This window comes from Sebastes fasciatus, chromosome 7 (assembly GCF_043250625.1).
Source record: "Sebastes fasciatus isolate fSebFas1 chromosome 7, fSebFas1.pri, whole genome shotgun sequence".
In the NCBI taxonomy this organism is placed as follows: domain Eukaryota; kingdom Metazoa; phylum Chordata; class Actinopteri; order Perciformes; family Sebastidae; genus Sebastes; species Sebastes fasciatus.
The window spans coordinates 12,666,196-12,690,615 of NC_133801.1; the positions used below are offsets into that span (position 1 = coordinate 12,666,196).

The 24,420-nt window shown below is 39.4% G+C and overlaps 1 protein-coding gene and 1 long non-coding RNA gene across 3 annotated transcripts; one reads left to right on the forward strand and one right to left on the reverse strand.

The window, feature by feature from the left end:
* Nucleotides 1–1,697: 1,697 nt before the first annotated feature.
* Nucleotides 1,698–23,741, reverse strand: serpini1 (serpin peptidase inhibitor, clade I (neuroserpin), member 1). Of its 2 annotated transcripts, none has more exons than XM_074641687.1 (10): nucleotides 23,506–23,741; nucleotides 22,624–22,826; nucleotides 10,113–10,404; nucleotides 8,668–8,898; nucleotides 8,235–8,429; nucleotides 4,856–5,060; nucleotides 4,525–4,622; nucleotides 3,013–3,099; nucleotides 2,226–2,315; nucleotides 1,698–2,134 (listed from the first exon to the last, which is right to left on the reverse strand). In XM_074641687.1, exons 3-10 carry the CDS (start codon nucleotides 10,381–10,383, stop codon nucleotides 2,058–2,060), a joined length of 1,254 nt encoding a protein of 417 aa, XP_074497788.1. In that variant the 5' UTR covers nucleotides 10,384–10,404; nucleotides 22,624–22,826; nucleotides 23,506–23,741; the 3' UTR covers nucleotides 1,698–2,057. The 2 variants fall into 2 exon arrangements, with proteins under 2 accessions (XP_074497788.1, XP_074497787.1); XM_074641686.1 differs by having other exon boundaries at nucleotides 22,624–22,831.
* LOC141771421 (uncharacterized) lies at nucleotides 4,926–9,052 on the forward strand. The gene is made up of 2 exons (XR_012594715.1): nucleotides 4,926–5,063; nucleotides 8,691–9,052. It is a non-coding gene; the product is annotated as an uncharacterized LOC141771421 (long non-coding RNA).
* Nucleotides 23,742–24,420: the final 679 nt, after the last annotated feature.

A 24,420-nucleotide genomic window follows, 5' to 3' on the forward strand; every position in this document is an offset into this window, starting at 1 on the left:
TTATATTTATTAATGAAAACAAATAAACATTGTTTACAAAAAAGGATTGGTATGATGTAAATATCAAAAAGTCGATAAAAATGTGCATTGAATAAATCTTACAACTAAATATACTATTTACAGCCTAATTAAATTTTATATTTGGACCCTTACGTTAAAAATTTAATTTTTGTTGTGTGTAGTACTACTATAGTTTATTGCTTGCCATTGGGCATAATAAACCCACCAGTTGAAGCTACCACATACATGTTCTTCATGATATTTTTATTTAGATGCATCAGGGCAGAATATTTTCTTAATACAAAGACTTAAAGGTGCAGTGTGTAGGATCTGGCAGTATCTAATGGTGAGGTTGCAGATTGTAACCAACTGAGACCTTATTGAACTTCTCCCGTGTGCCAAGCATGTAGGAGAACTATGGTGGCCAACACGAAAACGTGAAATTGCTAATGACCTTATAGAACCAGTGTTTAGTTTGTCCGTTCTGGGCTGCTGTAGTAACATGGTGGCCGGCTCTGTGAAGAGGACCCAGCTATACGTAGATATAAACGGCTCATTCTAAGGTAACAAAAACACAACGATTCTTATTTTCAGGTGATTATACACTAAAGAAAACATACTTATTAATAATATATTCCATTTCTGCCTATATATACCCCTAAATGTTACACACTGTTCCTTTAAAATAAACGTTCTTATTCTTATGAACATATTAGCTCTCATTTTCTTATATACAGTTTTCCTTATGAAGTGACATTTATGAGAATCAACATGCAGGTCTCATTCGTCCTTGGTCACAGTATATCCTTGCCTGGCCTAGCGATATGATCTGTTTCCTTGTGTGTGTGTGTGTGTGTGTGTGTGTGTGTGTGTGTGTGTGTGGTAGCTAGGTGATGCCACAGGCCTGAAACGACTCCAAGATGCCTTGGCAGGACATTGTCTGCCCTGGGAAGCTGAGTTACGGTTGAACAGCCAACGTTAGGGCATTACATAAAGTCAATTATATATTCAGGCACCGAATATATCAACAGGTTTCATAAACTCCTGATGCATTGCATGTTTTTCAATCTCACCAAATCATTTAACTTGAAAGATGTATTCGTTGTTATCAGTCAGATTAATATCTAAAATGCTGTGGATGACCCCTATAAGCTGCACTGTCCTTGAAAATACAGCTTACATTAAAAAAAATGCCTTTAACCACATAAAAACAACCGGACACAGTTTTTTTTAAATGGGAACACATTCATGTTTTTATTGAGTAAAAGACTGAATACAGCTGGTGTTACTGTTTCTCCCTGTATGTACATCCAAAACGGTGCAGCAGATCTTTTTCAGTGCGCCTGCATGCTCCAGTCCGTCTCTATAGCAACCCGCCTTAGTTACGCAGTCCCCTCTGCTCACCTGTGAGATGCCCAGCTGGGGCTTGATCAACCACTCAGATGTGATAAGGCATATTAGTTCATCAGCAGTTTAGCCATGTGCCTACACTGTAAAAAATGACTAGAATACTGTCTGGAACAGATATATTACTAAGATTCATCGTATAGGGACAAAATGTTCGCACATGTTTATTCTGCAATAAATACTGAGTATATATATGTATATATAGAACACAATGTCAAATGTACAGGGATAGAATTAAAGTGTGAAACTTACAGTGTATCTGGAGTAAGAAAGGGTAAATATTTTTTAGAAGAAGTAGAGAGAAACTGTTTTTGTGCGTCGTTTGTGTGGGCGCGAGTGAGCGCGAAGCTGCTGAACTTAAAGGGGTTGTGCGTGGATTACATATCATGTGTTCTTCTTTCTCATATACAAACCATCCTGTACCAGAGAATATGTACAACTTCCTCTTTCTGCATGTCTGTATCCAGGAGTTTTAAAGCTTCCAGTATCAAAACACAGTCACATTATATGTCGTATGTCATATTTCAATATATAATATATCGTATAATATTCAGTTTGTATTTTCTTTTTTTTTTAAGAGTATAAAACACAGCTGAAGATGGCGATAGGTAGCGCTTATGACGTCAGGGTTTGAGATTGAGACGCCACGGTTACATGGAGTCAAAGTCGTGGTCGTTGGGCTCGATGACTTCAGGGGTCATGACCCTGCCCATGAAGAGGATGGACCCTGGGGAAGGAAGGATCAGATAGAAAGTCAGGTTAAAACACACATACTGTATATATTAGAGGCATTTATACATGTACGGAGACACACATACCTGTCTTCCGGTTTCTAATGACGAAGAAGAACGGGTGATCGGCCATGACCTGCGGGTACAGCACCAGAGTCCTGGTCAGGGCGATCATTCCTGAGAGAGAGAGAGAAACAAACACTAGTTATGTTCTGACAGATGGGGGCAGTGTTTAGTGAACCTGATGTTGCCGTAGAGACCCATCCATACAAAGAAAACGGGTAATAAAACACATAATTATTAAATGGTAGATTGATTGTTAATTAAACTTCAGTTAATAGTTATTTTACTGTTAACAAACAATGAAATGATAATTAATGTTAACTAATTATTATTAATGCTATAATTTATGTTATTTTAACAGCTTATTATTGCACACATTATAAAATGTCATATAATATATTAAGTATTTGTTAATGATTACGAAATGATTTGTAAACCTTTAAGATAATCGTTTGTAAAGCATCTAAAGTATAAACATTACATAGATAGATAGACCAGATATTTACACGTTGTTAATGGAAAATAATTGTTTTGTAAGCCGTCTATAAACATTATTTGGATGCTATTATAAAATTGCAACTGATGATTATAATACCTTGTTAAATGGTTAATAATTATAAACATTATTTAGATAAATAGTTAGTACTTTGTCAGAGCTTAATAATTGGTTTCAGGTCCATCTGTCTATGTAATGTTTATAGATGTTTTACAAATAATTTGGTAATCATTAACTCATTTAATATAGTATATAATAATTTATTTATGTTACTGATCAGGGAGATTATGATGAAGAATAAAAGATGAAGTGTACCTGACCCAACGGCTCCCTCTGCCCCCTCCTCAGTCACATCCAGGTACGCTTTCTGCACGGCCTTCCCGATATACAGGTCCTTACCATCTGATACACAGGCACACAAAAGCACACAAATCATCACTTTGTCGTTAGATCAGTCAGTGTGAGATGTGAAGATGGTGTGATGGCGAGTCTAATTTGAGAATGACACTGTCTATGCCCATTTGAAATAAAGTGCTGTCTGCTCAGACAGAAAATCCTTATGAGTTGATTAAAAGCATTTTAAAATACCCTATCTGATCTACAGTAATAGACCATCTCCTCTGGGTACATGTTGAGGTAGAACAAGATGTGCTGGAGTCCAGTACACTGCAGATTGTGTTTCACAATATAATACTGGCCCCACCTGACCAGTAAGAACAAGCTGTTCACCATGAAGTCTGTTTATTGAGATGTATTTCGGTTAGATCCAGATGTTCTCTATAAGGCTAGAGCACGTGAAGCTACTTGTATAGTGAACTTTTATCTTAATCATTATTTTAACTTATATTTTTGCTTTAGATAAAATATTTACTCTGCCCTCCTATGTATATATCTGTCTCTCTCTCTCTGGATCTATTTTTAACCCGATGATGTGACAGCTCTGACCTGCCCACTCGGTGCCAGTTACCTTGGTTACCTGAGAAAGTACCCGGAGGCAACTTCGCTGCAGCCAAGACGCAGAAATATTGAATCAACTTCTCGTGCTGAACCCTTCCAGGAGTTTATTTCTCTTACCGTTTGTGTCCATATCTATGTGTTTTATATAATAACTTATGTGTATGTGCCACTTATTATTTCAGTGTTTTGCACTGTGTGTGGTGGCGGTACGGATCCCCCGGATTTCAGTTGATCGGGAAGAAGCCTGAGAACTAGTTCACAACTACAGAATACAGAAATATTTACTTGGAGAAATTTTACAAGTAACTTCACAATGAAAAAATGCCTCATTATAATAAAATGCCACTTCGAAAAGGAAATGAGTATAAAGAGGGTTTCAATGAAAATAAACCAATAAACAAAATAACAAAATAAAGCAGGTGTTTAGGTCAGTGTTAGCACAAACTCTTGCACAAATAGCACTAAGGTCACCTAGTGGGAAGGAGTTCTTTAATATTCACTACAGCTAGTTTCATAATGCCCAAAATCACCAGATCAAAATCATCAGTTCAGTTAAGATGGCAAAAAAGTCTCAAAAGGGCCTAAAGACCAAAGTTTCTGGCTGAATCTGCTAAAATGAGGTCTGCATTACATCCAGGAAAGATCTGAATGCCCAGGAGAAAGGGCGTCGTCACACCCTGATTGGCCGAGAGGGGAAATGCACCAAGCTGCTCTCAATTGTTAATTAGGAGTCAGTCCCCACACCCTGCTCAACAGGTGATCTGAATGACCATCCAATCATGGGTAATTGTGACATTCAGCTAAAATGAATTGGGGAAAAAAGGATATGACAGCAAGTACAGCAAGAATGAGGGTCTGCTTACTGCTTACCTGTCATGGCGGAGAGATCAGCATCGTTGGTGAAGATGTTCTTTATTCCTAGTTCCTGCAGAGTGCTCCTCAGGTCGATCTTCTGCTCCACTTTGAACCTGCACAGGAGATTTAACTTTAACTTTCCATAACAGTCACGTCATTTTGATCATAAATGTAGTTAATGCTCAGCTCGTGATTGGCTCGGGCAGGTGTGTGGGCGGGATCTCGATATCGCGTCTAACCAAGGTATGTTGAGGTAAATTGGATACACAAAACTTCTGCAGCACAATGGTGTCACAAATATCCAATATTGTACAGTGTTTGTGTGTTTGTGTATGTCATCTCTCACCTGGGTAGGTAGACCTCCACCTTCTGCCGTTTGACATTGTTCGCCCACTCCTCCAGCAGCTGGGCTTTGATGATGGGCTCCAGGGAAGCCAGTGGCACCTCCTGCCGAGGCAGAACGATCATCATGGACATGTCCTCCCCCTCGTAGGGCATCTCCAACACCTGGTACACACCGCCGGCTTCCTGTGAGCCGTCGCTGAACTCACCTGGTGGGGAGGAAACACATGCAAGCATTGAAACACACCACACACACACACACATACACACACACACACACACGTGTTGGTGTCTCCTGTAATGGGATTGTGAACTTCGCTGAGTAGGAGCATTGACAGATGTAAGCATGTTAAAGCACATCAATCCACTGTATTGATCGCAGTGTGTGTGGTCGTTTCCCCCGATGCACTAATTAAAAACCACTGACACTTCACTTTAAAGGCTTTAGTTACACTTGGTGTGAAAATGTATTACACACATACTGTATGTAGTTCAGCAGCTGTGTGTATTTTTAGTGCAATGCCCTTTTTACACAAGGCTGCACTTGACAGGAGGGAAAGAAAACCCAGTAAACCAATCTAGGAAAAAAACACATCCTTGCATGTATATACACGCACATAAAAATACAAATAAACCCGCCCACACACATTCAGAAACAAATGCACGTGATTACACACACAAACATCTATAAGATCTTACAGATACGCTACAGAAGCTGAGAAAGGGGTATCTTCATAGCGTTGAGGTGGATCTTTAACAGATTTGTCCCTTGTATCTAATTAAACAAAACCCATGGATAAAAAAAATAATCAAGACAAGTCAAACAAACATTTGCTTGAATTAAGTGAGACAGTGTTTCTTAGTCAGGATGAGATAATCCTTTTATACCCAAAACAAGTCCAACTAGATTTTAAATCTAAATATAAGATTATCTCACTTACTTTAGGTATTTGCAGTGTGCGATGGAGATTATAGAGCAATTAACACTGCCAGACTTAATCTTGGCACATTATTTGTTCTTTTTGAAGCTGCTTTAAAGGGAAAATTACAACAAAAAGACTTCTCATCCTTCATTAACTTACATGTAGCGTTCTGTGTAGCGGCTGCTGATGCAGAGTGAGGCAACGTTGCAGCAGAGAGCGGGGTGTGGCTGCCCAAAAAACATTTTACTCAACCAACATGATTGTGCTTCAAAATGAGAATGCAAACGCAGACTTCTCTCCAAGGACCTGTCCCTGTTCTGCAGCACACACATCCACACACCATGCTCATCGCACACACACACACACGCAGATCTCCTTGATCCTGAGTGTGTGAGGATGAGTATGTGTGCACCCTGTAAACGTAGGTGTATGCAAGTGTGCAATCTCACTACACACATACAGACTGCACCAAAATAACTCAAACGTGCCAACTTTAGTAGCAGTGCAGTAAGAATCTGATGTAACCGTCTTTGGCAGTACGTCAAACAAAAAAAATGACTAGATGCGGAAAAGACAGACTGGAATCATTCAGATGTAACAGCATTAAGCCAACCTGCAGGACTCCAGTACAAACAGTCTTACACATCACAGTGCTGCCTGGCACCAGATACACCAATAATATCTAACGCGTATAGTAGAGCTCCCAACTCAAAGCAGACAGATTATGATTTTGATAAAATAGCCTTAAAAGTGTAGAAGACAGTGTTAGTAGTCAAAACCGCCTAAACCGAGACCAAGTCATGACCAAGACCAAGGCAGGGCGAGACCAAGAGCGGCCCAGTGCGAGTCCCACACTGCATGACACTCTCACGATAAAATGCGCAACATGCACTCCTCAAATTGATCCGAAAGATCCACATTCCCATTAAAACACTGACAGAAAAAAAAGAAGATTCCTCTTCATTCACCTCTTTTATTACAATATATTAAATTTCACCTGCTTTATATGAGCTGATTTCTCTTATCCGTATCTTACTAACCTATATGAACTATTTATTTTATTCTGCGCTTGCACCTCCATCTGTTTAAGTTATGGCTCAGTGCTGCTTGATATATGTGCTGTCATTTTCTTGTATGCCATTTTTGTAATTCAAGCAAATGTTTGCATGGGTTTCTGATTTTTAATTTTAATCTATGCTTATGCTTGAAAAGTGCTATATAAATTAAATGATGATGATTATTATTCTTATTATTATTATATGTGTAAGTGTACCATGAAGAATGTCTTGATAAAATAATCAAAAGACATTGCAGAGGTGAATTTTCTTTTGTTTTCTATGAGCAATTACAGTTTTGATGTTAAGAAATAAATAAGACAAAGCACTGGCAATTTAGTGATAACCCTGCAGTCGTGGTCTCTACCGTTCTTGAAATAAAATCTTGAGTCCTCATTGTCTTAGACCGAGTAAAAATGCGGCCGATTCCGAGACCGAGACCTTTAAAAAGTGGTCTCAAGACCAAGGTAGAAAACTTCAACAGGAACTTTAAGACCATATGAGATATGGTGTGTTTTAATATACCATTTTTATAACAGTTTTTGCACATACACACAAACCAAAGACAAATTTCTGCCTTTTGTACGCAAAAAGTAGACAAAGTATTTTCTATTCTATTCTTCTACAGATCAAATAATCAATTAAATAATTTATTGCGCCACAATTGCTAATTTTCCAGCTTTTCAAATATGAAGCTTTTTTTGTAGACTAAACAATTTTTTAGTTAGTTGCAGCATTATATAAAATAATACAGTATTTTATTGTTTCAGTTGTTTGACCTCTTGAAACTAAAAATGTGTGTCGCAGCGTGCATGCTGCTTGTAAAAATTTAACGGTGAAATATTAAATTGGAGAGAAGCAAAACGTCTTTTCAGAGAGATTTGGAAATTCAGTGACTTTACTACTCTATAATTACTCCAAAGGATTAAAAATCAGCATGACAACGGACAAAATATGATGCCCTATTATCTAATTAAAAGCAGATATTAATAAAACATCCCCCAGAACACAGGTGTAAAAATGAATACAAAATGAGTGGAAAGACAGCTTTGTTTGTTCTACCTACTGTCACAGTAGATTTAGCAAAACCTAATGTAGTACTAGAGACTGTCACAGTGCCGCTAATATTGTATGACATTAACAAAATAGCCTTCAAAATACATGACTAAATCAAACAGACCCACCAGAGGAGTTTGTGCTAGTGAAGACTATTTTAGCTGAGCAGAGCTCACTGAGCAGAAAAGAGGAGCCTTTCCTGGGAATAACAGTCCAAATATGAATATTTCAGATCTAAGATTAACATCTTAAATAACCTCAGGAAATGTGAGCTGAAATTCAAGGCATCCAGAAAAAGAGCCACAAGTGCAATTCTAAAGACGCACAGACACACACGGCTCATCCCTACCATAGTAGAAGTCTCCCTGTTGGTACATCATGAGCGTCTGGACTTCAGAGCCGTCGTCTCTGCTGAAGGAGAAGGTTCTGGTGTTCTCTGGTCTGAACTGGTTTTTCCAGGAGCCTCTGAAGTAGACGGCGTTCACCAGGATCAGGCGGGTCACGCTGCTGAAGTCCTCGGCTGATAGCAGCTCGCGGATCTTACCTGGGGGGGGAAGTGATTTGTGCAGAGTGTTAGGATCTATTTTTCATTAGCCTAAGGACAACGCCTGCTGTGATGCAGCTTTTGAAGTGGCACGCAAGTATTCTGTAAGGATGGAGATTTGTGCAACTGAGGGATGGAAATGTATTCACTAAATTTTGATTTTGTACTAAATGATGGGATCAAACAAACAATGATGTAACTCCATGTCACTTCAAATTTACAGTCCTCTCCAACTCACTCTCAGTATGATTCTCCACCCAGCTGTTGATCTGGTCGGCCACGGCTGCCGATTCGCTGAAGTCTACCGTTTCCACGTCAGCCCGGAAGTACTTCCTCATCAGGTGCAGGAACTCAGGGTTAAAGGTGACGCCTTCCTGCAGGAAAAGGCTGTTGGCGAATCGGATCACGTAGTGAGTATCATCGTCCGACAGCGCCGCCGTCAGGTTCTGGAGCAAAGAGAACTCCACGCCTGGAGAACAGAGGGAGACACACACATTCATACTGTAGGTGTATATATAGAGGAAAAGATCCATACTATATTTTTGTTAAACAATGGTATAGCAATAGAAAAACATTCTAATTATATGCATATGAAATACAAATAATAAATAATTTTAAATAAATACTTGATGCACATCTTATATTTCTTGCTGCTCAAATTTAATGTTCCAATATAGGCACATATTTAAAGCTCTAACGATTAACCGACTACTTGTCAACTATTAAATTAATCGGCAACTATTTTAATAATCAATTAATTGGTTTGAGTAATTTTTTTAAGAAAAAAAGTTAAAAAAAGTGAATATTTTCTGGTTTCTTTACTCCTCTATGACAGTAAACTGAATATCTTTGAGTTGTAGACAAAACAAATAATTTGAGGAGGTCATCTTGGGCTTTGGGGACCACTGATCAACATTTTTCACCATTTTCTGACATTTTCTAGACCAAACAAGTTATCAATTAATCGAGAAAATAATTATAATCAATAAAATAACAGATTAATCAATAATTAAAATAATCGTTAGTTGCAGCCTTACACATATTATGAACATTTAAACCATTTAAACTTGCAGTAGTTCTGTCACGGTAGGAATTGAATCATTTTATTTAGTTTTACTTGTGTATTTATTCACATTTTATAAAATCTTGTATCATTCAGCTTTCTGTTTTCAGGGTGAAGGGATCTCATGGTAATATAAACCACTGTATAAAGTTTTGAATACATAACCAATCTATTTACCTTGGAAAATGGTAACAGGCATCATGAAACAAAAAAGAATATTACACCATTTAAGATGGAAATGATAACTGGCTTTTGATTGCTTGAACGTATACATTACTAACCAAATTGAATGTGGAATTAGGAAATAAATACTCATATATAGTGAATGAACATGCTGTCATACTAAACGCAGTAAAGGAAACCATCTAAATTGTGACATTGCCGTTTGCCACTGAAGTCTATCAGCCAATTGGCAAATTTCTGAACTTGGCTGGGATGCAACACGTGCATGTTTGTGTGTATGTTGTATGAGGATTGTGGCAAAGATTAATCCATTTAATTATATTATATTAAGAGGGTACTCTAGTGATTTAATGTTGTATTTCCTTAAAGTTGGGGGCAGATATTATGACCTTTAGGCCCTGCTGTGGGTCACCTGTGTTTATGAACATGTCTCTCACCTGGCAGCAGGTGGCTGAATCCTACAGCCTGTCTTATCTCCTCCAGTGACGGCCCCCTGGCTCCCAGCTCCACCATGCCAAGGGCCACAGCCACACTCAGCGGGGAGAAGATGATGTTATCCTGATCCCCCGCCGCCTGCAGCTGGTGGTACAGTCTGACCGAGAACTCTGATGTTGTGTCCTCCGGAATGTCCGCCGCCCAGCAACCGTAGCGCGGCAACAGGATGGAGAGGAGGAGGAGGAGCGGTGAGAAAACGTCCAGGATCAACATCGCAGCACGGACCACAGACAGCTGAGGGAAGAGGGATGGATGGAAAGAAAAAGATGTGATGATGGAGAGAGGGAGAGATGGAGATAGAGAAGAAGGGGAAAAAAAGAGAGTATGGGGAGTGAATGAGGCAAAGAGGGAGAAAAGGGGGGGTTAAGGGATAGGGGTTGAGTGATTGGAGAGATGGATGGGGGGATGGGCAGCCAAAAAGGTGTGGAAGGAAGGAAAACAGATGAGGATGGAGGGGACAAGATGAAAGAGAGAAAATGATTTGGGGAGGGACAGAGTGAAAAGTAGAGAGAGGAGGGAGGCGGAGAGAGAGACACAGGTAGAGAAGATTATTGCGTAAGGGGTTGAAAAAGAGATGAAGGACAAGAGGATTTTGGAAGGGAGGGGGACACAGATGAAAGTAGAGAGAGCGGGGACGTGGGATGTCGAAAAGAGAGCAGAGGAGAGAGACAGGAAAAACGTCTGTCAGTCAAACAGTCTGCCAATTTAAAAACTGTGAAAATAAAAGAGGAATGCCTTCATAAAAAAATTGCCTGTACACAATTTTCAATTGTTAGCAGAGGTGAACTTATAAATGCAAAGAGGACTCTCAGACAGACACTGTTAAATACTGGAAAACTGCTTAAAAGAGTGAGGCAGAGAGAGATTAAACAGAAAAAAAGAAAACAGTTAGGGATTAAAATGAATTTAGATGAAAGGGCAGGGGGTCAGGGAGGAGATAGGACGAAGGAAGAATACAAGGACAGAAGGAAGAAAAGGGTAAAAGCAGACATATGAAGAGTTAAACGCAGTTGTTCACAGTTACAGAAATAATAACCAGAAGGAGATGGAGAGAGAACGAGATAGTATATAAACAACAAGAATGTGCGGCGGCGGTAACCATACAGCTGTACTGCTCACTGCAGTCAGTATTGCTGTTCAGAGCACATCTGCTAAATGAGCTCATACATATTTTATGGCCATTCTTATCATCTTGAGTTAAATCAGCTTCTTTCCTTCAGAAATCTGCCTCGCTCTCTCTCTCTCTGTGTGTGTGTGTGTGTGTGTGTGTGAGCCTTTGAATGTGAATGGATGAGTTTCTGACTGTCTGTACAGAATGACTGATTAGGAAGCGGCCTTTACCTCCCCCCCATCCTCCATCCTTCCACACTTCTCGCCTTCTTTTTCATCTCCCTCTCGTCCGTATGTTATCCATCTCCAGCAACCTCCTCCTCTCTCTCATCTCTCTACTTTCCTACCTTTACAGCCTCTTTAACCCTCCCTTTATACCTTTTAAAATGTACACACACTGCGCCATCTCTCTGGTGCTGTTGTTGCCAGGCAACATTGTTTTTTCCGCTGCCCAAACAAAACAAGACAGAGTCGATGACATATAGCATAAAAAGAGAGATATATCGAGATATGGCAATAAAGTATGAAATAAACACATGGACATTTGTTTTGTTGTTTGTCTCTCTGCTGCTTTTCTGTTGTCATTATACAGTTCGTATAAAGGATTCAGTTGGCTGGAATCTGCTGGCTGCTGCTGTATGTGTGGGTCGGCCGGCAGGTGACTGTGGTCAGAATGTACCTGAGTGTCGACAACAACAACAATGGGCAGCAGCGAGAGATTTAGTGCCCCGTCATGTTGTGTGCTGTCCTTTCCTCTGCTGTGCTACGGCATGTGGCAAACAGTGTTCCCTTCAAAATAAAGCCTGTCCAACTGGGGGACACATTAATGTCAAATTGAATTCAAAATGTGTCTGGTGATAGTCTATATTGTTCTTATTGTCGACTAATTTCATAAAAAAGACCAAAACCAACAGTGAATTGATCCTGGTATTCTGTGTCTATTTAGCCAAAGCTTATAGTATTGTCAAAAATATCAAAATATTGATACTGAATATTTGAAACGGTTCCAATACTCATTTTCCACAGTATCGATACACGGGTAACAGCTACACTTTCTGCTCCCTCTTCTCTCCGACAGCGAGTTGACAAACACACCGCTATTTATCTTTTAATAAAAGTCTAAAATTCTATGCCCTCAATGTTATGTCAATGTTCCCCCGCAGTATCGAAAGTAAGTTGTATCGAATATCAATATTTTTCGAGGTATTATATCAAAGTTAGAAATTCCAGTATTGTGACACTAAAAGCTTATTTCTATGTGCCATAGACCTTCATTGTTGTCCAAAAACTATTAAAAACACATCAAAGAGCCACACTGTTGGGAACATGGGCACTGTAGTTTCTTTTGACTCGATCCCACTAAACCGCTGTTCTGTCGTAAATACTCACTACAGCAGCCTACATGCGGCTGAAAATAGTTCCCTACAAATGCACTATTTTTACCTGTTTGAGTGATGTTTGCTAAATCTGTAGTGCTCAGCTTTTTTTTCTTTTAACTGAATTAATTATCCTTTTTTTTGAGCCTCGGTAGCTCACCTGGTAGAGCGGGCACCCCATGTACCAAGGCTTCGAATCCGACCCGCGGCCCTTAGCTGCTTGTCGTCCCTTCTTTCTCTCCCTTTCATGACTATCACTAGGGTCTTGGGATTGAGTGTCATCATCATTGGTTTTGGTGTTTTCATGTGATTTATTAATAATATCACAAATATAGACTGTTGCTACAGCCTTGTCCTCAAAGCAATATCTCCTGATTGAATGGCCGGCCAGCCTACATTTTTACAATGAACTGCATCTAGGTCACAAGATTTGAAGCTTCTCTTCCAAAACACTCATCGCCGCATGCCATTTCCACTTTATGTCCTTCTAAACTGACAGTCAACATCTCATCTTGTTTGCTTTCCATCTATAAGTATTCTGACAAACTGCTTTTGACAAGCATGGCACACTGACCAAACTGCCAGCTGGATTTGCATCCGCTTGATTCAGCAAAAGGAAATCCATTTCAGTTTGAAGAGTTTCTTCACATGGAATGTAGTCAGGCGGCACTTTGTCGTTCATGTCGCCAAAAGCTTTAACATTTTTTGGTTTTTGTTTTGCAGCGTAATGTTTAAATACAATATGGTGGCATTGGTCATATTTAAAAGGATAAGGATGGTTATCTTCCTCTTATCTTATTGTCAAAAATCTAATAAGAAATAATCACTAGTGCAGTGTTTCCCTAAAACTTTTTTTTCTGGGGCCCTACTTTTTAAAAATGACAAACCATGACGATCAAATTCACAATAGGCCTCATCTATAAACTGTGAGGAGAGCGAATTTGTGCGTAAATGAACGTTCCTGACCATTTTTTACTGCCATTTCTGTATCACCATATATTACCTTGAAAACGTTTCAAAGTTGGATAAATCACAACTTAATTTTATGCATGTGTTACTTGAAAACATGCACACAGAAAATACTTTATAAATGAGACCAAATAAAAGCATTTAGGTGGAGTTAACAGGCTCTCGTTTTTTTTCCCTCTCATCAGTAAAACCAACTGAATGTACGCTAGTCTTTCATATTAGATTCAATGTTATAAGTAGACTACAATTATCAGAACAGTATGGACATTCAGGCTCCGTCATGTGGCCCAAACCTGCAGTTATAAATGTTAAATAAAAGAAATTCAGCATATTTGGCGACCTGCAATCTCCTGCAACCCACCCGTGGGCCCCGAGTCTTTGGGAATGACTGCACTAGAGCACCAAATGTGTATTAATCCGCTTCTGAAAATAGTCCCCAGAAAATCCACTATTTGAGCCTGTTTGAGTAATGTTTGCTAAAAACTACAGTGCCCAGCTAGTTTAAGAAATGATTATCTTTTAAAACAACAACAACATCACATTTGTGAGCTTGTTTTTATAATTTTACAGCTTCAGTTGAATGAAATGGGCTTTGGGCTGAGAGCTAGAGAGACAGCATGGGGAAGTCAGAAACTACTGACAGATGGACTTATGCGTTCATTAGTTTTGGTTCTTTTCATGGGATTTGTTGACAGTAACAACAATATAAAGAGTAACACCAGCATAATTGTTCAATGTGTCTATTCATTGTGTTCAGAAAACGGAATTAGAGTAGGACAAATTGAATTAAGTCCTTTGATAGAAATACGATGTCTGTAGGATATTTCATTTGATCATATATTAAGTTAGATATGAGTCATTCCATAGCAGGACGGTCCATCAATGTGGCAGGCTCAGAAGTTGTGCTTAAAGCCTTGTTGCATTAATGCATTAAACAGCCTTGTTGCATTAATGATGCTCAACTTTAAATAGATTTTATCAGAAAAATGACACCGGAAAGGCACGAACCTGCAGTTAATAAACTGTTAGTGACTCACGTGTGTTCACCTGTTCTCACATGTCGTGCGTCACTGAAGACGCGAGAGATCCAGAGAGAGTACGAGAGGCTGAGGGAAAGGAGGGGGCGGCTGGCAGAGATGTAAATGGAGGTAATGTTCCTGACCTTCTGAGCTGTGGGAGCTGAACTTTTCTGAGACAGACGGCCCTGCTTTCGGAAAGGAAAGACCCAGCCATGCAGCTAAGCCAGGGGGAAGTAGTGTGGAGCGTCAGTGTGTGTGCACATGTGTGTGTCTGAGTGTTAACACTATGGGTGGTTGGCTGGCTATTACTTGTAACGGTGACACCATTCTGACCTTTTGAGTCGTGGCACGTCGTCTGCAAGAGGATCCCATTGATGACTATGAGCCCAACTTTGGCTCCGGTGGGGTTCCCAGCATGCCTCCCAGGTAAGTGGGGGGAAACCCAACACCGGGCTGTAAAATGTTCTCTCGTGACTAAAAGAACCGAATATGTCAGAAAATCTCTCATGGTTTAAGTTGCAAGAGTTTAATCCTGACAACTTGATTAATTCCGTGCAATTAAACTCACTGGCCTTTAAAAGCAGCCTCTAATCTCTCTGTGTAATCCTAATTCTCAAACAGAATAGATCGGCAGCTGACATTTTCCACAATTAAAACGTGACGTCACCCAAATCCACAGCGCGTACGTTAATCCTTACTGCCATTTAAACCCAACACCTTGAGACGTCACGCTTCGAAGGCCAGGCGGAATTTATTAAACATGGACATCCTCATCACATTCACAGGTACACACACACACACACACACACACACACACTTTGAAGTACACATTTCCACAAGGTTACCAAGGCAACTGCAAGTGATGGACATTTTTCGTTTTGCCAAGCTGACAGAGAGAGTTTTTACCCTTTAAAGATATCTTCCTCCTTCCGTACAGGCAGATAAACTATCTTTCCTTTTTTCACACGCTACTCAGCATTTTCTGTCTAACCCCTCGCTTTGCAACAACTCTTCACACCAGCTCCAGTTCTGTCACTCAGTGCACCCTCTGACATCGTCTGGTACAAACACACACTCACTCCCCAGACACCGCCTGCACTCGGTAATTTTGCAAAAACAAGGCAAGCTCCTGCTCGTCTTCTTCTTCTTCTTCTTTCCTCTGGAAGCGATCACAACGGAGCTGCAGCAAAAAAGTCCCCCAACAGTATCTCCCTCTTTAACCCACTTCTCTGCTCCAGCTCAAATCACAGCACCCTGGTTCACTTTATAGGCTCTAAGTACACTTCCAAACTGCCAAAGCTCAAAGGCGCTTTGACGAATTCTGTGAAAATGCTAACATCCCATTTTCATGAAGGCCTACCCCTCTGGGAATAAACTGCAGAGAATGATGTCTGTGATTATCTCTGGCCCCAAAAAACCTTGAATTTCTGCGATGGACACTCTGTTATAAAATGGCAAAGTAATCTGGCACGATTTCACCATGAAGATGTATAACTTATAAAAGGGCTTTGCAGTACAGAGATAATGGAGTCTGATTATCATTCATGAGTTTTCCTTGGAGGCACCACAGCGGCCGCTTTCTACATATTGTTCTGGTCTTGAACTGAGTGAAATGCAAGAAGACTCGTGAACACTCACACTGAAAATGATTAAACCTACATCATTAAATTCAAATCGCTCATGTCTCTGGCTCTCGTCTCTCACCTATTGCTCACCTGCTGATGTAGAGGCTCCCAAGGCGGAGCAGGAGATTTACACGGCGAGGCTGCAATAAAGCCCACCACTGGTGGGTAGAGCCTTTAACTCCGTCGCAGTCTAGGAGAAAGGAAGCACTAAACTGCTGTGGCCGGCTGGGGACTTCCATTACTGTGCCCAATAAAGTGGATACAATTCATCAATCAAGTTGTCCGTTCTGCTCTCGCCCCTATTTGCACCTATTGTAGCGACCAGGCAACAGCAGCTAAATGGCTGAGTGGCTGGTAACTCATCTAGAGGCAACCTTTGCTAAAAAAAAAAAAAAAGAGTCAGCTTTGTTTGTAGTTTAACTGTATTACAGTTTTGTTAGTGCTTGAGCCCAACTATTCACACCACAATCAGCTTCATTGCTAAACTACCCACTAATGTGATTTACCTGTCTGGAGCAAGCAATGAACTCAGGAAGGATGATGAGACAATTTATTACAGGGAACATTTTTGTGATGTTATAATCTAAAAATCCAGAAGAATGATCAGAATTTATGTTTTTTATTAATGGTTCTGATAAAAAAAATCCATCACTGTGCCAAGTTAACTGCCGCTTCAACATAATTTTGCAGAGGTTACAATATATTACACTGTGCATGTTCATCATTTAACTAAATCCTCTAAGGTTTAACATCTTCAAAAGCAACCACTCCTACAAAGCTACGATTACTGCCAGCGTATTCACTCAGGTATTTCATTTATTTTTTTATTATTTTAAATATAAAATGTAATGTGTCAGCGAATAAAGTTCAGTGAATTACTTTTTTAATTAAATCGTAGAATAAAATGTAAAACCAGTTTCATCACCAAATAAGCCTGAAGATCAAAACAACAGTAAACTAGGCCATCTATCTGTAGACCCAAGGTGACTGTCATTTTAAAACTGCAATTTTCAGTGTAACCGTGAAGGGTGAAGCTTAATTTTTGCGTGTTACATTAACAAGGCTCTAAATCAGTCATGATTCATTTTTATATTTACACTTGGGCTTCTACTGTGACATGTCAAAATGTCTTCTGTGAAAAAGGACTATAGCTGCGTCAACAGCGTCCACCCGTTGGCATTGGTGGAGGTGCTACTAAAGGAATAAAAGGTGATGCTAAATAAAAGCAATCACTTGACAATAGTTATCCACAAAATGAACATCATGTCTTGACTTGATGATTTGACTTGAAACTAGCGATTGAGACCATAAACTCATGTTTACAATGTTTACTGAGGTAATAAATCAAGTGAGAAGTAGGCTCATTTTCTCATAGACTTCTATACAATCAGACTTCTTTTTGCAACCAGAGGAGTCGCCCCCTGCTGGCTGTTAGAAAGAATGCAAGTTTAAGGCACTTCAGCATTAGCTTCACTTCTCAGACCCGGAGGTTGCCCACTGACCTATACCAGCTACTGTTTGTAAATAATTCACATCACAGCTAACATTATTTCAGATTAGTTAAATTTCACCAGCAAATTCCAGACAAATTAGATTACACTGGACAAAATAAAATCTGAGAGAAACACTGAGTATCATCTCATAAAGTAGAAATTGTCTCTCCAACAACTTCAGCGTTTGCTCATTTACAGCATGTCATTTTTTAATAGACCAATTCAATGAATTCAATTTCCTCATGCACATAAGAAATTATAATCAAGCGTGAAATGTGTTATAGATTACTATTTATCCTGTAATTGAAGAAGGCAACACTTGTGGGGAGGGAGAAACCTTAATTGATTCAAGAGCTGAATAACTCAAATTCTACAACATTTTTATTACAGCGTCACTTACGGCTGCCGCAAAATCAAACTTAAATCAAAGGGCCTCTGATGCACCATGTGGTTTACACTGGCAAAAGAGTCCATTGTCCATGCAAAATATATGTGTTTCTCCTCATTTATTTATCCAAAAAGGAAAGCAAACAAAGCACAAAGAAAACATGGATGTCGCTGCCTCTCTTGTTCTGGTAAAAAACCATAAGCCCGCCCAAGTGCACGCTGGTCCTATACCTGCCTACCTATTTATATAATCCCTATACATCCCCAGTCTTATCCAGTTCATAAACAAAAGAAAACAAAAATAACAATTACGCTAAAAACTAAATATACTAAACAAGAAAATTGTTAACCTAAACAAATAACGAGCAAAAGAAAACACTATAAAAAATCTAATCTAAATAAAAGTAAACATCTAGAACAATACTTATGATTAGTGAAACAACAACTAATAGCTCCTACAAAACGAATGAGTACATCTAAACACAAGATTTAAAGGGGTGCTTTTGTGTGATTCTTTGTGGACGAACCAAGTTTCACAGATCTGTTGATTAAATCAACTAATCGATTAGTCAACAAAATTGTATAAGTGTTAGTCGACTAAGAATTTCTTTGTTTGAGGACAGCCCTAGTATCAATAGTCTATAGGGACTGTTTCAATTCCCACCTATCTGTCTGGATTTCAATCGCACCGACACTGGTGCTTAGCAATAGTTCATTAGCACCTGTTAAACTTACAGAAACAACCCATTAAAACAAACAAATTCTCCCCTTGCAGCTTACCTACCTACAGCTCATCCTCAGCTCATTGAGCCCCTTGTTAAAAAATGACATAACGTGCTATGGAACCTGCCTGAAGTCCCAGGATGCTCAGTGTACACTCCACAGAGGGCAAACAGAGGTTAACAACCCTTTATTAATCCCTGCTAACAGAGACACCCAGAGGGAGACACACACACACAGAGAGAGAGAGAGAGAGAGAGAGAGATAAAGAGGTATAAAGACAGTTTAATAGACTGAGAGAGAGAAGAAAAAAGATGAGCAGAGACAGAAACCAACAAAAACAAGGAAGACCTGTTTAGCAAAAGAGATGACAAATAAAGACAGACAGACAGAGACAGGAAGTGCACATAGAGGCAGCTTCCACGCAGATATAGCAGCTCTGACTCGGAGCCATTGATATCTAACGACCCCCTGCATAGCATGGCAAGATGGTTGACTGACTCGGCCAAGACACACTCAACAGTGTCTCTTTTCTCTTTCCTATATCCGAAAAACACACTCACACACAGTCACACACAGACACTAGCAGCCACGGCGCTGTGGGAGTGCGGTAAGGAGGTTTGAGCTGTAATTGGATCGGCCTCTATTTGGGGTCAGTGGTAAAAGTGAAAAGACTGGAGGCTTTTTCAAATGGACTAAAGACCGGGGAGACACCGGAGCAGAGGAAAGGTCTCTATCAACTAGTCCTGTGGGGGAGATGTGTGTGTGCATGGGTGTGTGTGTTTGGTGGGGGAGGAGGGGTAACAAGAGGTATGAGAGGAAGACGAGGACGGTGATGCTGAATAAGAAGTGGTAGCCAGGTGAAGAGGCTGAGAATGAAAGATCAGGGTGATAATAAGGGTGTTTGAATCGCTCACAAACTGATTATTTTTGCTCCCTTCGGGGTTTGCTATTGAACAGGTGTGAACATTGAGAAGATATTGAGAGAGATGGTGACAAGCGAGACAATTAGGGGAATAATTCAAATTGATTTGGTATTTGAGCCGCAGAGTTTGAGCGGGGGGGAAAATACGGGTATTACCAACTCACTTCAACCGTTTCACCGTCCTCCTCTTCACAGAGCTCGGTCTCTCGTCTTCCCTCTCTTCTACACTCAGCCCACTCCTCAGCGCCACCAATCAATCGACAGATCGATTCCAGGGTACACACACATGTGTGTGTGCGTGTGAGTTTATGTGAGCTGGACAGACTGTAAAAGGTTGAAATGGCTGCTGTGAAATGGCAGTACATTTTACTTGAATTTGTACAAACTTGTAGAGAAGTTTTTTGAGAAATTAAATATCCACCATTTGCAAAGAAAAAACTAAAAATAATATTGTTTTGTGCTTATATTGTTAGAGCTGCAACGACTAACCGATTAGTTGTCAACTATTAAATTAATTGCCAACTATTTTGATAATTGATTAAACGGTTTCAGTAATTTTAGGTGTTAAAATTCTCTGATTCCAGCTTCTTAAATGTGAATATTTTCTGGTTTCTTTACTCCTCTGTGAGAGTAAACTGAATATCTTTGAGTTGTTAACAAAACAAGACATTTGAGGATGTCATCTTGGGCTTTGGGAAACACTGATCGACGTTTTTTTACCATTTTCTGACATCTTAAACGACTAATCGAGAAAACAATTGACAGAATAATCCATAATGAAAATAATCGTTTCTTGCAGCCCTGGTTTCAAATTGATTATTTGCAGATGTTAAAAGGTGACTCAGTATCTTTGCTGAATTTATCAGATAAAATCCTCTATATCTTAGAGGATATTTTCTGATGTTGTTTATACATCCAATGTTTTTTTCTGTATTTAATTTGAGAAATTAACCGCTCACAATTTCATTCAAATAAACAATTCACTTCCATTCGTTTGATTTCCTCTCTCCCTCCCTGATATAACTCCTGACCTCTTTCTCTCCGGTACTCTCTCCGCTCTCATCCTCCTATCTGGCCAGGTATAAACTAATCCCTTGTGTCTTTGCTGCAGCAGGATGCTGCCTGAGTGTGTACTGTATGTGCAGGTGGTGTGCCTCAGTGTGTGAGCTTGTTTAGAAGTGATGAGTGAAATTTAATTTACCCACTTTTCTTATGTTTTTAATTATATACGGCAAATGTAATATATGATTTAAACTGTCACGCTATTTTTCAGTGTATATCTGGAAGACAAATAAGCAGTTTTTTTCATGCTGATCACTGCCAGCCTTTTATTTCACTGCATTTCCAGTAAATTCAAAATTCAGTAACCATGGGCATAAATGTTTTTCAGGACAAAGAAAGAGTATTTTTTTTCTTATTATTTCACACTGCAGCAAATAACAGGTTTGATTCCAGCCTGAGATGATGCATCTGTAGTCAGTACTTATTGCAAATTTCCTCTTATTCTCACAGCAGAATATGTAACTGACAGAAAACACACTCCTGCACACACACACACACACACACACACACACACATACAAACAAGGTTATGCTTGGCAGTGCACGCGCTGTGTGCAGAGTGTTCAGACCCAGTCAGTTGCTTCTCTCGTCCCTCATTTTGTTTCGCTAGGCTGATTTGAAAGACATTTAATTATTGAAATGCAATTAATGCAGCGCTCGGTGGGAATAGGCAGGACAGACACACACACACACACACACACACACACACACACAAACTCAGGCACAAAAGCACTAACACCATAGGAGGGCATAGGGAGGAAACAGTAGGCTTTTAGATCAGCAGAGATTAAGCAGTGATTTAGATGCATATGGGATTAATACATTGAGATTATGAGTGAAAGGGATGCTGCTTTTCTGAATATGGAGCTGCTGGAACTATGGGCCTAAATGAGGATTTAGGAGGTCATTATCTTAGTTGCAAGAGATAAAGAGATCAGAGGTGGATTGAGAGAATGAACGCTAAATTGTTTAGGATATTATTGACCATGTTTTTTCCCCCCTCACACTATAAAATTCCTATTATTTAACCAGAGGTGCAATGTCATTTTTACATATATAAATAAGGATAATATTTTAGTTTGGAATATTACAAGATTTTGTTTCTCTCTTAGATTACTGAACAAGCTGAATATTCATATTTTCACCAATGAACACACACACAAACATACACAGACCTGCATGAAGGAATAACAAGTGGGGTGTGTGTGTGTGTGTGTGTGTGTGTGTGTGTGTGTGTTTATGGGGTGTGGATATAGGGTAGGACCAGGCTACCACAATCTGCCTCATTAATTCACACACACATTCACTCACTGCGCCTTTGCCTGTATATTTCAAGGACAAGAACCACACTGCAATGCCTGAGCTTCTTGTTTTCAGTGGGGGGATAAAAAAAAAATAACAACAACAAAAACAAGCAATGCAAATAATAGACCACCGAGAAAATATTAAAAAAGCACTGGGTGGTGGTGGACACGGTTTTAATCAATATAGGCTTGAAGAAATAATCCAATGTGCGTCTCCACCCGCCCCCTTATTATAAAAAGCCTACACATGTTGATTACAGCATCATAATCCCTTTATACTATACCATAAAATCCCCTTATTACACCAACACACCTTAATAAACAACAATTCTATGGACAAACTCAGAATCTTTTTTTTTTTTATCTTGCAAAAGCTGAGATTTGTTATCCCTATAATAAACATTCAGATAGTGGTTATGTGGCTGAACCAGTTGTAGGTTATAAAGCATAAAAAGAGGTCTTACCGATAAACGGTGTTAGGTATATGATGGATGGATGTGTGCGGTCTCTCTCTCTCTCTGCTGCTCTCTCTCCTCCAGCAGCCGCAGCTCGCTGCTTCTTCATTTGCCGCAGACCACGCCCACCTCGATACCGATTGGTCGAATGAACGGCTACCAAAGAGTAGCGATGTTGAGGCGAAAGATATATATCTCCTTCCTGCTTCCGTCTTTGCTTAAAAGCGAACAGTACAGTAGCCTCAAATTAGTTGACCTTACCGTATATATATAAATGATTTCGACCCTCCTAATGGTGGCTTCGTGTTTTTCATAATTGTACGCCCCAATAATTGTATTCAAAGTGTTTTATTTCACTTGCCTCAATTTGTGTGACATCTAGTTTTAGCCTATAACATGCCTCAAATTAGCCCTAAACTGGTAAAAAAGTTATCTAAAAGACTTTTTTGTCCTGACCTGTCATCATAGCATGTAAAGCACAGGTGTAACTAATAACATTAATTAACATTTCTGTTCAATTTAGGTGAGCCAGAATACATACTTGTTGTTGCAGGCACACCTAAATATAATTATGATTATTTGTTGCACCTGTGTTTGATAAGTTGAAATGTCCTCCTGGGGAAAAGTTTGCAGATGCATAACTACAGATACTACTGTTAGCCCACCTTTTCAGTCTTCACAATATACTCCATCTATGTAACAAATCTTGGGCTAAAACAGATCTTTACACATTCGTTTTGGAGGATTGACTAAACCTTAAATGGACTATTTGTAACTTTCAGAATTGGTTGTTAACAGCGACACCTGTGGCCGTTAAGTCAACGAAAGTCAGCGTCGGGCTCGCGCTTGCTCGCTCTAAATAGACATGCACAATATCACTCTATATTTCACCTGCTTGGCAGTAACGTTGGCTGACCAGACGAAGGTCTCTCCATGAATCACTGCTGATCCTAGTGTTGGCTTTTCCTGCTGGCTGAAGCAGGAAGAGAAACGTTATCGCCTCCCGACTGCACCCGGCAGAAACGATAACGTTTCTTGCTGAGGAGCCCCGTCACTTCACAAGACACGGGAAGCCTCTGTTGGTCTGGAGGAGCTGCAGCATTTTTTTTTGCACAAACGTCCACTGTACATTCACTAGATATTCTCAGAGCTACTAGATCTTCTGCAGTGTGAGGTGTCCGCGCATGAACGTGACAGCCAGCCACCCCCACCCTTCTCAAGCGCACAAACACAGTCACATGATATTGATCTTGCCCAGTTATGTTTTTTTTTTTTAAGTTTTCTTTTTTTCTTTCCTTATTTATTTGTTTTATTTATTTATTTATTTTTCTTTATTATTTATTATTTCTTTCTTTCTTTCTTTCTTTCCTTAATTTATTTTCTCCCCATTTTTTTTTATCCATATTTCATTTTATTTTATTTTGTTATGAGGAAAGGGAAGAAAATAATAAAAAAAAAAAAAATAAAAAAAAAATAGCATAGTTTCTTTTAAGCACATACGCACTTCTGTAGTCTAGTAGACTAATTAAAGTTAAGCTTGTAACGAATGTTCTTGAAAAACGGCCGTTTTTGTAGCCGAACCTATCGACAATGACATTGGCAGATAACTATCTTGTCCTACAGTGCAACAGTTAATTTCGTCCCGTGTCGATAACTAAATTACTTTGCTCTTACTTTAACTCTAAATATATATTTTTATTTATATCATATTATATTTGTACTTGTATTCTGTGCTTTCTAGAAGTGAAAAAGCGATAAAAATGCTAAAAATATGTAGCTCTGTCAACGTCAAAGCGTCACAGAAAC

What these genes read in the sequence shown, in the direction of transcription:
- serpini1 (XM_074641687.1), bottom strand. Translation starts at nt 10,383, where the DNA reads ATGTTGATCCTGGACGTTTTCTCACCGCTCCTCCTCCTCCTCTCCATC. An exon ending in ACAGGGAGACTTCTACTATG is followed by an intron (nt 5,061 to 8,234) that starts GTAGGGATGAGC and finishes CCTCCCCACCAG; the next exon opens with GTGAGTTCAGCGACGGCTCA. An exon ending in AGAGGGAGCCGTTGGGTCAG is followed by an intron (nt 2,316 to 3,012) that starts GTACACTTCATC and finishes TCTCTCTCTCAG; the next exon opens with GAATGATCGCCCTGACCAGG.